The sequence below is a fragment of the Carassius gibelio genome, chromosome A15, assembly GCF_023724105.1.
Source record: "Carassius gibelio isolate Cgi1373 ecotype wild population from Czech Republic chromosome A15, carGib1.2-hapl.c, whole genome shotgun sequence".
NCBI classification, from domain to species: domain Eukaryota; kingdom Metazoa; phylum Chordata; class Actinopteri; order Cypriniformes; family Cyprinidae; genus Carassius; species Carassius gibelio.
The window spans coordinates 3,317,171-3,334,360 of NC_068385.1; the positions used below are offsets into that span (position 1 = coordinate 3,317,171).

Below are 17,190 nucleotides of genomic sequence, written 5' to 3' on the forward strand. Positions count from 1 at the left end.
CCACAACAAATGCTGAATGGGAAGGGATTGAGCCTGACTGAGTTCAGAGGAGAATTGAAAGTGTGATGGGTCAAGATAACTTTGCCGAGACTTCAACTTTGACTTTCCATCCTGAGCTTAAAAATCACAATACTAACCTCACATGTACAGTCACTTTTCAAGGAAACATTCAGACTGAAAGTACTGTCATCCTCAAACTAAGACATACGTATCATTTCACTCACACACAGCATAGCACATCACAAGATTGATGTTGACAAAACTGCCCTAATAGGCAGAATAAAAAAATCATAATTTTCTCAGTGTTTACTCAGATGATTTTCATCAGATTTTATATCTGAGAACAAATTTATGGGAACACGGACAGGAAGTAGAACAAAAATATTATATGAAGCGCACAATTTACTTTAAATGAGGGAATGGATTGGTAAATTATACGCATTTTCCAAGAACATGTACAAATAAAGTTATCCTGTTAATAATTTTGTTTACTTAGTTTTTTGTTTCACTTTTAAAGAAGACTGGCGTCATTTGAGGTGGCAGACTTTTATTAAACAAAAAGAAAGCAAGCAAAGAACATCATATAAATTATTATTTAAATAATGATTGGAGATTTTCTTTTCTGCATTATTATGTCAATAAGGAAACAACATTATGTGTTCATTATTATTGCCATCACACAGTGAGAAACATACAAATATTCTTTACAACACTCAAAGTGAAAAATTAGGTTTGACCAACTAATGCGCCCCCGAATCGGTTTGCTTACAAATAAATATCTGTGTATACATCTTCAAACTTGGACCGTCTTTGTTACTAATTGTATATGCACATATAATGCCTTTGTGTGTGTGATTTTCTGCAAAATATACACCATTGTTGCACAATGTATGTTCTTGTTGTGTGGTCAAAGGTTCACAACACAGAACTATATATCATGCAGAGTATTTACATAAATTGGTATCCTACCAAGGTGCCTTGAATGCTTTATAAATGTTAAACTTGATTAATTTAAGATCATAATGACTCATTAATCTGTTAGTCAAATTGCATTTCAAGGGCTAATCGCATATACTGACCATCTAACAAACAACTATCAACACAACCTTACCAGAGGATTACATGATTACATGAACCATTACATTTATTTCAAGCACCTTAGGTAAAGTGATACCTTCCTAAATGGAGCTTATTTCTTATTCAGTTTCAAAGGATGAGCAACAATCATCCATTATTTAATCGGACTTTCTGCTTTATCAAATGTCAGCTTGATAACCGTATTAGATTGCAATGTGTGCTGGAGCAGGGATGACCTTCAGGCATTATCATATAGCCGACTACATCCTATCAGATTGACTGGATTATTATCAGGGGGAGTTTGCTCCTTAATGTTCTTGGAACATTTAAAACAAATATATGTCTGAATAAAAGGGTACAAAGTAGTTTGGACAAACAAAATCCAGCAACCATTCAATAAACCAGTTTTCAATCCAGTTACTGGCCTGTTTTCATTTACAAATACAAATAAGTGAAGGTACAGTATAAATGAAAAATAAAATGAGTATTAATTTAAAGGAATAATTCACCCAAAAATGAACATTGTGTCATCATTTACTAACCCTCATGTTGTTCCAAACCTGTATGAGTTTCTTTCTTCTGCCGAACACAAAAGAGGATATTTTAGTTGATGGTAGACATTGACTTCTGTAGTATTTTTTCTACAGTGTGGAAGTCACTGGCTGCCAGCAATCATTGGGTTACCAACATTCTAAAAAATATCTTCTTTTACGTTTACGTAAGAAAGAATATCATACCGGTTTGGAACTACACAGGTTTCTTGTGAAATTCTTTGGAACAAAATGAGGGTGAAATCACGGAATTTTCATTTTTTAAGTGAACTATTCCTTTAACAATCACTTCTGGGCATGTGATAAAAGTTTCAATGGATGAATATTGAAATGTGGATGAAGACCGATACACTCAGAAAAAGACTGAAACAACTGCTGTATTTTAGAGAGTGTTAGGCCTTCAAGACGTACCCAGAGTTGGGATAGTGCTTATACATTATGTCGAGGCGCACATAGCACCTCGTTCCCTGATGCTTCGACTTACAGCGGACACAGTGAAAAGGACCACTAGTGACTTAGACTCACCTGCAAACCATACCATTTCCCATAAGCTTGCTTCAGACTATAAGCTCTACTGTAACTCTTGGGAAAAACACCCTTCCTTTTGGAAAGTATTGTCTTTGAAACCAGGAGAATACTAAAACCTCTCATATCTGATTGAGAGACAACATATATGGTATGGTTACAGTCAAGAATGGGTGTAAATAAACAAAATCATTAATAAATATATAAAGAAACTCTGCTATACAGTGTTTTTCACTGAAAAGGGAACATATATTTCCCAGAACCTTGGAGACATAAGAGAATGCAATCTAAAACAGCCTCAGACTCATTGTCTGTTAACTGTCCGAGACCGCTGTCCCTTGAAAAGGCCACATTTAAAATGGGTGAAATAGGAAATTTGTGGGGCAGTGGGAATTATTGGGCCCTAGTGGCCACTGTGTCCCGTTTGGTTGAGGCATCAGGGAAGAATCGCGGTTCATTTGGCCTTAATTTCAGTGTAGTCACCGCTGTCACCATTAGCCCTCCTGAAGCCTCCCTCCAGATGTCGTCCATGTAGAAACTCTAGGGTGGCATAGTTCAGCTCTTGCCTCTCCATGCCTGCAATTGGGCCAACAGATTGGTAATCACTGTCGTCTCCCTGTTAAAATAATTTATACAAGATATTTAGTCACAATATTTGGAGGCAGAGCAGGAAAACTTTGGTCATGTCAAAATAAAAGTCCTTAACAATACACTCAAAAGCATTGTTAGCATTAAGCGGCTAAACAGAATGAGGTAGCCAGCATATGAACCATTAGCTTCAGGGCAGCAGTGAACAGCATTGTTAAAACAGAAATAAACGTAAATAAGTTTTGTAGCAACTGGATTTTTTTTCTCAAAATGTTTTGCTTTTATTGCTGTCTGTTGCTAGTTTATTTCACCTCCACCCATTTGTTTACATGCTCATCTTAAATTCAGCCTTACCGTGCCTTCTTCTAGGATGGAGTTAAACTTTGAGCCCAGGAGCTCAGTCTTAAGCTATGTTAAGGGAAGAAAAAGAGACAGAGAATGCATAGAAAGCAATGAAAGAGGGGAGAATAGAGGTCAGGAAATGCTCTAAGCATAGGCCTACACTGGAACTCTCAGTTGTGAAGTACCATCCACACTTGGCTTTGTGACAGTGGCTTTATTCAGAATAGCATACCAGCATACTTCTGTTTCTGCAGAATGCAGTATGTATACCGTGACAATATGCACATTTTATTTATTTATTTATTTATTTTTGTATGCATAGACCATGTATCAAACTCTGGTCTTAGAGGGCTACTGTCCTGCAGAGTGTAGCTCAAACCAGCTCCAAAACAACTGTGTGGAAGTTTCTAGTAATCCTAAAGACCTTAATTAGCTGGCTTAGGTGTGTTTAATTAGGGTTGAAGCTAAACTCTGCAGGACAGCAGCCCTCACGGAACTGAATTTGACACCCCTGGAAATTATGCAGACAATACATTTGCCAAAATATGCAGTATACAACAAAGCACACTGTATTCCACAATGCAATAATCACTTGCACTTACTATAATAATAATAAAAATAAAAAAAATAGGATAAAGTGTATACTGTGCAACAATCTCTAAGCAGTGAGCTAGCCATTCTAAGCAGTGAGCAAACCATTCTGATCAAAGCAGATGGCAGCCAGGTCTGTGTATAGTAAATCATAAAACTGCACCTCAGAGTTCCTCTTTAATTCATCCTCTAAAAGTATGTAAGAAATTATTTGAAATATTTGGTTCCTGATTTTTTTAATGCTAAGGCTAAGTGTGGAAAGCTAATTACAACTAGAGAAGAGCCAGTATTTAATATAATTTGCCACAGATATGCAAGAAAAAAAAACACAGATTGTTGATTGTTTTATTGTACGGTGTGCACGCTTTTATTTTGTACTATCACTTAAAGTGCAAGTACTGTATATACTGTGTAGGTGATTTATTAATTATTATTATAAATCTCACCACTTTTTTCCTGAGACTCTGTTTGTCCTTCTTGACTGCGCTGTAGAACATTGAGGGATTCTCCACTTTAGATCCCACGTCCTGCCCAGGGTTACCATTCTCTCTGGGGGGTGGAGTCAGAGAATCAGACTCTGTCTCACACTCAACCATACTGTAAACTAACTGGCAACACTTTAAAGGGATAGTTGATCCAAAAATCAAACTTCTGTCATTTTTACTCATTTTTATGACATTGCAAACCTCTATGATGGACTTTCTTCAGTGGAACACAAACCAACACATTTTGCAGAATGTCTTAGCTGCTCTTTTCCAAACAATTCTTTAAGTCTAAGCTGCTCTTTTCCATTCAGTGAATTGAGACTGGGGTTGACCTTCAAAAAATTGTATGCTTCAATTGATTTAAATGATTATTGGTCACAAGACATGAAAAAAAAACAATAAATATGATTGTGAATAATTTGTAATCTTAATATCTATATATTAATAATATATATATTTTTTTTTTAATTTTTTACCTGTGAACATTTTTATGTAATATATTTGTATCTCTTTCAGAGGTTAACAGACCTTGTTCATTTACATTGTATGGAAAAGAACTACTTGGACATTCAGCAAAATATTTTTGCTTGTGTTCCTTAAGAAGAATGAAAACCATAAGGTGGGTAAAAAACAGAATTTAAATTTTTAGGTCAACTATTCCTTTAAGCCTGGGCATCCATTTTAACACAAGGGGATCATTGCGACCCCTTAAATAAAACTGGCATTGTGCCACAGTGTCAAGTTTGGGAGTGTTTTGTCTGGGACGTTTTATTTTTTCTTGCAAAATGAGATAGGAGCAGGGTGTTTGCTGCAGAGCTCAATGGTTTTGAGGCTGAAAAGCAATGGTATGGGGACATTGAACCTGCAATAGATTTGTTAGTCTGCAATTTTGTGCACAATGTGGCATGTTTACTACCTTACAAAGCAATCAAATTGGATCATCTGTGAGTGGGTTATGGCTTGAAAACCACATGCCAAAGAAACAAAACAAAACAGAACATGGATGACTAGGCTTGGGTGTTTTGATACATACAAACCCCAGTCCCAACCTACAAACTCCACCTAAATGTTATTCTTCCATGGGTCTTACTTGTGAAGAATACTCACTTTTTATTATTCTGACCAACGTATCGCACGGCTGCAATGATGAAGGCGATTACTGCCACACCTCCAATAGTCCCCACTATGACGGCCATCATGAACTTTTCTGAAAGTGTGCACAGGGTTCATTGATGATACCTCAAAATCATTTAAATGGTTGCACAAATGGTTTTAGTAAAGGTACTTACTCTCTTGCTGCAGTCCCAAAGGGATGGTCTCAGAGCCATATGTGTTGCTGATGCTGCAGTGCACATGGACAGCGGTATCACCATTGTTCCCCCTTTCACCCTTGTCCTGGAGCTTGATGATGCCCGTGGACGTGTACCCATCTGAGTATGTGTGGTAGTTAAATGTGTTATTGTAGTCATTGATGGTGATGTTGAGGTCAGGCAGGAAGAATTCAATCACAGGCTCAGGGTTTCCAGAGGCAATACAGACACACTGAACGCCCTCACGTACTATGGTGCATTTAGAGTCGTCAAGGAGGACAGGGGCAACTGGGAAAATTGAACAGAAATAGTCAAAAAGCACATCTATCAGTGTTGTAGCACTACTACAATGCAAATCCATTCTCATGAGACTCAAGTCTTATTTCCAATCAAATTTTTGAGGAGCATTTGGACTCAACCTGCACTTGGATTCCAATGAGCTGGTACCGGTTAGTCAGGTTTGTCCATAACACTGGCATCTATCTTTCACTTGTTCTACACATCTAGGACAAGGGTGTTAAATTCAGTTTCTGGAGGGCCACAATCCAACCCTAATTAAACCTGAAACAGCTAATCAAGGTCTTCAGGATTACTAGAAACCTTCAGGCGGGTGTTTTGGAGCTGAGTGGCCCTACAGAACCGGAGTTTAACACGTGATCTACCCATCTTGCCATCTTATGACTTCACCCAAGCTGAACACAAACCAAAAACCAACTTTTCTTTTGAGAAAACGTTTCCATAAACTGTCCCTGAGCATAATCATGGAGTACTTGGCTCAGTGTCACAACTGGTCAAACTTTTACATTGACTTACATTCTACAGTAATGTTAAGTGAGTTACTGGCCCGTCCATGTTCATTCTCAGCTAGACAGCGGTAGACTCCGTGGTCCTGAGGCGTGACTTCCTGCAGCTCAAGCACAGACCCCTCCTCTGCTGTGATAGTGCCCACCAGTTTCCCATCCTTCAGCCAGGTCAGCGTGGGCATTGGGTTACCTTTGCTGATGCACTGTAGAGCAACTGAAGATCCCTCCAACACCGTTTGAGATTCATTGATCCACGGCTCCCGTGGAGGATCTTCCAGTTGGAGAGAAAAGAAATGAGAATGTTCAGAATGGATAATGGACTACTAGCATACTGTTTATGCTGCCACACATACAACATATTTACACAAAACAAAAATAGCCATTGGGGTCCAAAAACACCTCCTATTCCCAAAAATGGCTTGTGGTAACTTTAAGTGGTTTATATTGCAATACACAAGAGTGCATGAAGTTTTTCTTACAATTTACTGCCAAATACATGGATGCGTTCATGCTGCCGTAGCCATTGTCACCAACGCAAGTATAGACACCATCCTCCTCTGGGGTTAGGTTGTCCAGAGGCAGCGAAGAGTTTGAAGCAACTTCCGACATCAGCTCTGTGTCTCCAAAATACCAGGTTATTGTGGGGGTTGGATTACTGTCCACATCACAGTGCAGGACCACCGAGCTTCCCTCCATTACCTCTTGAGACACATTCACCCACGCAAATCGAGGGGCATCTAGAGATAAAAGGATAAGTCAGTACATATTGTCTCTGTACAAATGATGTATTTTTGATCAAATAAAAGAGCGATTCGGTGGAACTCACACTTGATGTCCAGTGAAATGAGGCGTTCATAGACAAAGGTGGTGTTTTCGTAGTGTACCCTGCAGCCCAGCAGCTGGCCATTGTGCATGGGTTTGGGTGTGAAGGTGAGGGTGCTGGACAGTACCGCAGTGTTGCTGTCCTCAACATTGTCAGGGTTAAATAGAGGGTTGGGCAGGTCCTCTGTGTACATCCACTGGATCTGTGGACTCATGTCTGGACAATTGTCTGGGACGTAACAGGTCAAATCCAGGCTTTGGTCACTAACAATCTCCTCTGGAACATCGATGTTGGGCTGATCTAGAGGAGAAAGAGACATCTGAAGTCAATATGAAATTAAAATGTTACTTTCTTAATATGCATTTTCTTAATATAATACTTTCTTAGTATGCAATTGAACTGCTGGTTTCGTCTGGTCAGAGGAGAGTTGGCCCCCCGACTGAGCCTGGTTTCTCCCAAGGTTTTTTCTCCATTATGTCAACGATGGAGTTTTGGTTCCTTGCCGTTGTCCCTTCCGTTCTTGCTCAGTTCGGAACACTTAATTTACAGCGATATCATTGACTTGATTGCAAATGATTGCACAGATACTATTTAAACTGAACTGGGATGATGACATCACTGAATTCAATGATGAACTACCTTTAACTGTCATTTTGCATTATTGACACAATGTTTTACTATTTAATGTAGTTCAGTTGCTTTGACACAATCTTTTTTGTTTAAAGCGCTATGTAAATAAAGGTGACTTGACTTGACTTACTCTTACTTACTTACTTTTTATCAATCAAAACAGCTATTTATGCTTTATTTTTAGCAAACTAGATCCATTTTTCTATAGAACACCCATTTTTCTACATACAAAGTCCCACCCTACGTATTAAATATGCTGTTTGATCCAGAAATACATCTCATTATGAAAATTAATTAGTTGTGGTTGAAAATGCTGTTTCATGTTGACTCCAAAATGCTAGACCAACAATGTTTCCGTAACCAGATTGCAAAGAATTCTATTCTTAACATGTTTTTTAGACTTACTTTCAGGTAAATATCTAAAAAGTTCACCCAGAAATGAAAATTCTGTTATCATTTACTTGCCCTTATGCCTTTCTATATAGTACCTTTATTACTTTCTTCTGTGGAACACAAAATAAAATATTCTGAAGAATGTTGTAAGTGTTTTGTTCAAACATTGAAAGTAAATTTTGACCACAGCAACACTGAGACATGTTTTTTAATATCTTCTTTCATAGAGTTTTGGAACAACAAAAAGGTGAATATATGATGACAGAATGTACATTTTTGAATGATTTTTGGATGTTGTAAGGATTTTTAGATGTTATTACTGTGAGACAAAAAATGGCCTTACCCAACACCTGTAGTTTTGTAAAGTCAGGAAAAGTGTAGATGTTTGCACCACCCAGGTCTGCCCTGAAGTAATACCTCCCAGAATGTTCCACGCCAACATTATTTATCATCAGGGTACAGTTTTTTTGAGTCAAGTCACCAAGGAGCCTGGTCCGTCCCTTGTAGCTTTCATGGACAATATCTGTGCGTGACTTATACACCACTGGGGGGAAAAGCTGGGGGTAGGGGTGGCCGAAATACCAGATCCCATGGATCCCTCTGTAAGGCCTGACGCCAGAGGGGTATGTGAATGAACAGGGTATAACCACACAGGAGTTTGTCATGGCTGAAATGTCTCTGGGCATCCACACATTCCACTGAGCACTTACATCTGTTCAAAGAAAGCGAGAAGAGCGCAGGTAATTTAATTATTAAAACAATACCATTATCTCACCATGTCTCTTGGATGTGTTCTAAGGATATAATGTTGTTGAATATGTACCATATTACCTTAGCATTAGCCAAAGGAACAGTAGTAACAGCTTGCTCACCTTTCAGGATAAGCAGCAGAGGCAACAGCAGCAGCTCCAAGCTCTTCATGGTCTCAGTTTATCCTCTGTTACAAAACCAGCACATGCATCAGCAAGACAGACAGTCTCGACCAACTGCTTGGTCTCTCTCTCTCTCTCTCTCTCTCTCTCTCTCTCTCTCTCTCTCTCTCTCTCTCTCTTTGGTAGTAGTTTCACTCATACTCAAAAGTATTTGGAAATATGTAAAAAGTATAATTCATTCATTATTTTCCTTTGGTGTTATATATATATATATATATATATATATATATATATATATATATATATATATATATATATATATATATATATATATATATATATATATATATATATGACTCTGTATCACAAAACCGGTCGTTGGAGTATATTTGTAGCAATAGCCAAAAATACATTGTATGGGTCAAAATTATTGATTTTTCTTTTATGTCAAAAATCATAATGGTATTAAATAAAGATCATGTTCCATAAAGATATTAAGCAAATTGTGTGTGTGTGCATGTGTGTTACATGAAGATATTTTGTAAATTTTCTACCATAAATATATCAAAACAAAATTTTTGAATAGTAATATGCATTGCTAAGAACTTAATTTGGACAACTTTAAAGGCGATTTTTCTTAGTTTTCTCATTTTTTATTTTTTTCACCCTCAGATTCCAGATTTTCTCAGCCAAATATTGTCTGATCCTAACAAACCATTCATCAATAGAAAGCTTATTTATTCGGCTGTCAGATGATGTATAAATCTCAATTTCTATGACTGGTTTTCCCTTTTGTCACATGTGACCTAGATATGTTTCTGCAGAATTCTATGATAACCTAAGCCCCTTGGGTTGTGATAGTCAGAATTAGGCGAATATATTTTATTTAGTACTATTTAAGATATGCTCTCTCTTAATTAGTAGAAACTAAGAGAGAGGGAGAGAGATTCACTGCTACTTTTCAAATATACATTTTGGACACTTCTAAAATGTCTGTTTGTATTTGTTTTAGGCCACCTTTCAGGCAATACCTTGAACTGCTGGCAGAGTGTGCTGAACCACAACCAACTCCCTCTCCAACGGTTTACTAGCCGCTGCTGTCCTTCCCTCACAAACAAGGGGGCGTTTTCTCAAAGCACATCAACTCAGCCTCTCTTCTGTATTGTCTTAAAACATCAACAAAGAAATGACATCAGTATCAAGAAGCAACATTAGCTCTCTTAACCCACACTGACACACTCTCTTCAACAGACTCACGCACGCCGTACAGGACCGCAGTGTGTGGGAGAGGAGAATTGCTCATTATGAGTGTACGACGTCAACCCTTGCGTGTTTGGCGCACATACAGGCAGCAGCACTGTTCATGATATGACGCATCATCCACAGAACATTCGTCCACGTTCACAGCGTCACACAGCTGCTTCTGATGACTTCATTCACGAGCGCTTGTCAGCAGCGTGCGCGCTTAAACATCTTCTCAAGACTTCAGAGCAGATGGGGAGTACAGATGGTGGCTGATAAATGGATTGTTCTAGAAATCTCCAAGACTATTATATTCGAAGATTCCCTTGATAGCTCATATGAGTTTGATGGAGTTATTGAATGAATGAACTTTACTAAAACGACTGTTAATCCAACTTTTATAGGTTGTCGAAAGAATGCTCCGCACACAATTGTAGTTTGAATTTACAGTATATATAGATACAGGTAGCAGTAGGCTTTTTTTGCAGTAGTTATTTATTTATTTATTTTTAAATCAAATAATAGCCTAATTGTATATGGTGGTACCCCACTACCTTTCTTATGTGTAAAATATTATATTATTTCTATAGCCTACTGTTTCACGCAATTTACTACATATATGCCTATTGTTGAGTGCAAGTTATGATAGGATTTAAAGGGATATGTCACCTTCTAAATATATTCTGTTATCATTTTCTCACCCTCATAAAAAAAAAATCCATGTAATGTTTTGGTCACCACTGATTTATAGTGCATGGACAAAAATGGATGACATATTCCTTAAAATATTTTTTTTTTCCCCACAGAAAAGTTATAAAGGTTTAGAACAGCATGCAGACAGTGAATAATGACAATCATTGTATCCTTGAACTTATTTACCACAATGCGACCAGTTAAAAAAGTACAATTAATTTATAATAGGCCTGAACAATGTTCAAGACTAATCACCATAATGGTGACTAAAAAAAACAACAACTACTTACTAACACTTATTATCCAAATATCCAATGCATTTTCGCTTTTTACAGTATTTTTGTGCTATGAAAGAAACAAATACAGTACAACAACTCAAATAAAGAAAAATACTTTAATACTTCAACACAGTAGTCTTACAATTTTCTTTATGTCAATTTTTTTCTCATTTCAGAAATATTTCACAAAAATATACAGTATTTTCTTATAATGTCTGTTGAATCTTATCCATCCTGGCAATATTATTTAACAGTGCATATTGTAACAGTTGAAGCCTTCCGGAAATGGCTCATCAAACAAACATCCCTAGCAGCCTTTTTTATTCTTTTTAATCATAACCGAATAATTATAATGACACCAGCTGTTCCAGAAAAAAACTGAACTAATTTATATGCCCATCACACAAGATCTAAGAGCCAGTAAAGGGCTGTTGCTTGGAACTGAAACCCCTGGCAGTCCGCGTTAGAATGGATGAAGCAATTCCCAAACCAAACAAACGAACCATTCATACTCCACAAACAAGCCTTGGACCATCCAAGATACTTGCCTCATACCAGATCCAGATTCCTCTCTTGGGCTTTCCTGAAGGGGAAGAACTGGTCTCTCGGCTCCTTCTGGTTCTTCAAAGTCCTACTGCTCTTTCTTCGTCCTTTTTCAGAGGTGCAATAATGGGGGGGGGGGGGGGGGGGCAAAGAGGGGGGGGGGGGGTGACGGAGATAGACAGATAGGGAGAGGAGAGGATAGAGACTTTTAGCTATAAGCTGGGTAAACGTGTGCCGTGGGCAGCCTTGAATATGCAGACATTTCCCTCAGTGCATTCTTCTTCTCTAGCCCACATCGTGCATTCTTCTTCATGACATCTCTGCTTTCTACCCTGGTCAAAGCCTCTTATTCCAGCCTGTCTGGGTAACACTGTTCCTCATATGGTCTTTGGGTGCATTTCTGATATTGGTCATAAGATAATGTTGTGAATGAGTTTGGACTGGTTTCAGCTGCAGCGGCAGGAATTCATCTTCGCATGACTCACCTTGTGAGCTAAATCTATGTGTTTATGTGGTTCATTTTAACTAAACATGAAACCATAATGAACCCTATTTATTTCTTAATGCACATTCCTTGTCTTATTATGAATGATTCATCAGTGTGTGTTATTCCAAAGTCTGTAAACTTTCATCAAAATGTAACTGAATTGACGTCACATACAGTAGGCCAATAGATTTGTTTACAAATAGTCATTGGTTTTGCAAACTCAGTCAGTTCGTCTTTTATTCAACAAGAACACATTAATCGACCAAAAATTACCAGTGAATATATGAATAATGTTACAAAAGATTTTCGGTTCCAAAAATTTTTTTTTTTTTTTTAATGAAAGATTCCTGAAATAAATATAAGGCAGCAAAATTTTTTACACTGATAATAAGAAATGTTTTTATACACCATATCAGCATATTAGAATGATTTCCGAAGTGACAACGAAGATAGGAATTATGACTGCTGAAACTTCAGCTTTGCCATCACAGAAATAAATTATATTTTAAATCATATTCACACAGAAAAAATATATATTTTAAATTGTAATAATATTCCACATTTTTACTATTTTAACTGTATGTTTTTATCAAATAAATGCAGGCTTGGTGAGCATAACAGACTGAAAATATAGATTTTTTTGAGGGGGGGGGGGGGCATTTTATTTAATTTCAGTTGTTTTGCAATATTTTGCATATTAATATTATTTAGTCTAAATCACAATTATATATATTGTACAGTTGCTACAGAGTTGCTACAGTTTGTGGAAGGGGCCATGCGAAACAAATGCACAAAATCCTGTGTGACATCAAGACATACATCATGCCACAGCAATAAATAAACCCAATAAAAACCCATTACAAACGAGGCATTTGTTGCATCCAGTGGGAATATAAATACTGATTTTAATAACTTACACGGTCTTATTTCGCGTTCCATATGGCACAGCGTAAACATGTCTGCATTTGTTATCTGCTCAGAACTCGCGTTTGAATCATCAGTGGCAAATCTTTTAAATATCTAAACATACTTACATACTGTGAGTCAGAAGCACCAGACTGTCCTTGCAAATATGGATCTGCCCCATTTTATAGAAACAGACACCGGTTTCACGATTTTGCCTTCCAGATAACATAAGGGGGAAGTCGTGGCCTAGTGGTTAGAGGGTTTGACTCCTAACCCTTAGGTTGTGGGTTCAAGTCTCGGGCTTTCAATACCATGACTTGAGCAAGGCACTGAACCCCCAAATGCTCCCCGGGCGCCGCAGCATAAATGGCTGCCCATTGCTCCAGGTGTGTGTTCACTGCTGTATGTGTGTGTACTTTGGATGGGTTAAATGCAAAGCACAAATTCTGAGTATGGGTCAACATACTTGGCTGTATGTCAAGTCACTTTCACTTGTAACAAAGAGAGAAGAATAGTATATTAATTTGGCTTGCTGCCCAGGGAGAGGGCTCCGAGTTCAACATCGGAGACATATTTGGGCTGTGTTCGAAATAGTGTTGTAAATACAGCTTATCCACTGATTTCGAGTTGTGTCCTCTTTTGGAAGGCCAAACAAAGTAGTTTCGCTTTCACAACGAAAAACACAGCTTCTCCACAACAGCGAGAATAAAAGTTATGCCTTTTTTCTTTGCGTAAACATTTGGGCTGCGTTATGCAAATCTTGCCACATCGTGACATAGACATGTGGGGGTATGTTAGAACGAGCCGTTTTGGGGGGTGTGGTTGACTCTTAACTTTAATAAAGAATGTCTCTTTGGATTTGAGACTTTAGTCTTTGTAAATTTGCAGATCTTCTTTATGCACCAAGAGTTTGTAACACTCCAAAGAGAAAGGAAAACTTGAAATCGCATCATATGACCCCTTTAAAATATCCGCCTCCACGAGGCAAGACTCTATATGTAAATTATAACATTTTTACTGGACTACTGATATATTATTTATTGGAGTCTTTATTCAATGATTTAAAACAAATGTTAAAAAATATCGTGCATTTTGTTTATGTATGATTGAGATAAATAACATAATTTAAGGAAAATTACGGACTGCACCTTTAGACATGACTCAAGTCTTTAACAGGTTCTGTATAGACATGCACCTTGTGCTTTAGATCTCTTCAGAACAGGTCTGTTCACAGCATGCTTTGCTGTCAGCCTGTGACGCGCCCTGCGTCCATAAGCCTGGGCACCCTCTAAATTTACCAGAGGAGCAGATGGTGGTAAAAACACGACTGCTGGCCCTCCCACACTGTTTGCGGTTTATGAATGTGCACTTAGTTGGGCATATTCTCATAGTTGCACAATTTTGGTGGGAGGGATTACAAATGCCTGTGAGTCAAAACACACAACATACTAAGATAAAAATATTAGTATCATCACCAGTTTCAGTATGGAGTAACTACTTTGGGATAATTAATAAACCCACGTCGTCAAACCTCAAAACAGAGCTCACACAGCTCATAGATTAGCAAGGCAATAATTGATAAATGGCTAAAGTGAGAATCAATCAATCGATGAGTCAGATTGTAAACGTCGCTCAGATTCAAAATGATCTGATCCAGGTGTGTGTAAAATTTCATGAAGCAGCCTACCCACATCCGGGACCCACAAGAACGCTGCCAGGACGGGGGATGTTAATTGCCAAAATGTCCACTACTTGCAACAATATCCTGTTGTGTTATTAAGTTTACCTGAATCACTCAGAAGAGCTGCAATCCACAAGATTAAAAAAATGGATAGACTCTCTATTGAAGTTTATGAACGAAATGGATATTTTTATTGTTTTGTTATTTTTAAATGTTATGTGTGTGTGTAAACACACACACACACACACACACACACACAGAGAGAGAGCCTTCTCCAAGCAATATGACATTGCATTGATAATAGAACCATTTGTATCACTCAAGAGTGTCATGGTGGACACCCAAATTTATTATAATCTATAAATAATACTGTTTTTGTGTCACAGAATGTAGTTTTTTAAGTGAGAATGTAGTTGTTTAGACATTAAATATGCAGTTTGTTATTAAATATTTTTCTGAGAGCAGCCTGACCTCGGCCAATTCTTCTGGAATTTGCTCTGATGTCACATGAGTTGTAAACAAGGTTATATTTACAGTGAGCTTTTAATGAAGCAATTCAACGTTCCTGGGCTCAGCTGTTGAACTGTCACTGAGATTTAAATATTTGGCGGAAGTAGTTCTACACAAAAGAACCATTTCAATACCACCTCCATTGCTAACCCTTTTCAATTTACACACTCATGCTGTCGAACTTTTGTATAAATGCAATACCACACACTCGTAGCCGTGTGATATGGCTTTGTATCAGCATACTGTGATTACCTATGGCAGAATCACAGCCATGTTGATATACAGACATATCACACTGCTACTTGCTTGATATTGCTCATATATATATATATATATATATATATATATATATATATATATATATATATATATATATATATATATATATATATATATATATATATATATACATTTTTATTAAATTAAACAAAAACATTTTATACATATTTACACATGGCTATCTTCAAACATGTGGATGTGTTTTGTGGATGTATATATATTTGTGTGTGTGTGTGTGTGTATATATAGACACATATATATATAGACACACACATATGTATATGCTTATTTGTATATATTTAATATTTTTTTATTGCATATCTATTACTATAACATAAATAATAAAATAATAATAACATTAAAAAATTTTATCACATGAAATAAAAAAAATAGTCAACATTTCTGGATAATAAAAGTTAATACAATTGGATGTAATCTTAGATATGTTAATAGATATATATGAACATAGCAACTGTGCCTTATAGATAAATATTCCACAGGCATAGGGGCAGATGGCAGTCTCAGTGGTCTACCTTCACTATAGCAGCTTCCTGTCCATGTTTCAGACTGTGAAGACAGAGGCCCAGATCCAATTTAGTAGGCTAGGCCGTCCCACACTCTTTGGGGAAAATCCACGCTAATCCACTGAAGTTACTCCTTATTTTTTTAATAAGTTTTTATTAATTTATTTTTTGCTGACAATGGCTGTGAGAGCATTTTGAACTTCTTGGCATGCTCATTATTTCATAACCATTATGTTCATGGGTCATTTGTCTGAACAGCACAAATCCAGGAAGTGTTATTATAGTGATATAACAATAGCAACGGAAAATCACTGCTTCACGCCAACATCCAGTGATGTTAAAAACCTCGAAATGGAGATATTCTCTTATCTCTTGGTCGTGAAGACAAATATCTCTTGAAACCACACATCATAAGACTCCACACCAATGGAAAAATAATATATAAAAAAATTATAAATTAAGGAAGAATAAATGAATCAAAAATGAAGGAAGTAAAACACAACACAAATGTGTGGTTGCTCTCCTGAAGCAAAACACACACACAGCTTGCATTTGAAGATCCTTAGATTCTTCACAACAAAAGCTGTTGTTCTATGGCAAAGTATGTTTATGAGTAATTCGGAATAAATCCAACATCACGCCACTCTGCTGCTAACCTAAAGTGGGATGTGATGAAGCCCTACTACTTGATTGAGTGTTTGGCAGGAAAATGTTGACACGGGCACAGCATGACACATGTAACCATGCATAACTGAACTATTATTCCCTCTGCTTCTGTACCTGAACAGCTCTGTCTTTGCATCAAATTTTTTATGTTATTAAGAATACAACTCATTTGCTGACAACAACAGCATGAAATTCACATACAGCCATGATCAGCCTCGATTTACTAGTTAATATACTAAGATCTCTAGTTTCGTCATATATCCAATATACTCCAATATACTATATTATAAACGTATCTGTGCAGCAAAGCATTTGAAAGACTCCCCTAGAAACCATACTTGAGAATAATAGAAAAAGGCATTAAAATCTCCTGAAATGATCTAAAATGCAA

At 37.1% G+C, this 17,190-nt stretch overlaps 1 protein-coding gene across 3 annotated transcripts; it reads right to left on the minus strand.

Annotated features, from left to right (window-relative positions):
- Positions 1-530: 530 nt before the first annotated feature.
- On the minus strand, positions 531-10,156 carry LOC128028949 (myelin-associated glycoprotein-like). Of its 3 annotated transcripts, XM_052616335.1 has the most exons (11): positions 10,022-10,156; positions 8,991-9,055; positions 8,462-8,830; positions 7,099-7,395; positions 6,752-7,009; positions 6,283-6,543; positions 5,449-5,757; positions 5,267-5,366; positions 4,121-4,223; positions 3,096-3,149; positions 531-2,769 (listed from the first exon to the last, which is right to left on the minus strand). In XM_052616335.1, exons 2-11 carry the CDS (start codon positions 9,037-9,039, stop codon positions 2,608-2,610), a joined length of 1,962 nt encoding a protein of 653 aa, XP_052472295.1. In that variant the 5' UTR covers positions 9,040-9,055; positions 10,022-10,156; the 3' UTR covers positions 531-2,607. The 3 variants fall into 3 exon arrangements, with proteins under 3 accessions (XP_052472295.1, XP_052472296.1, XP_052472297.1); XM_052616336.1 differs by lacking the exon at positions 3,096-3,149; XM_052616337.1 differs by lacking the exons at positions 3,096-3,149; positions 4,121-4,223.
- Positions 10,157-17,190: the final 7,034 nt, after the last annotated feature.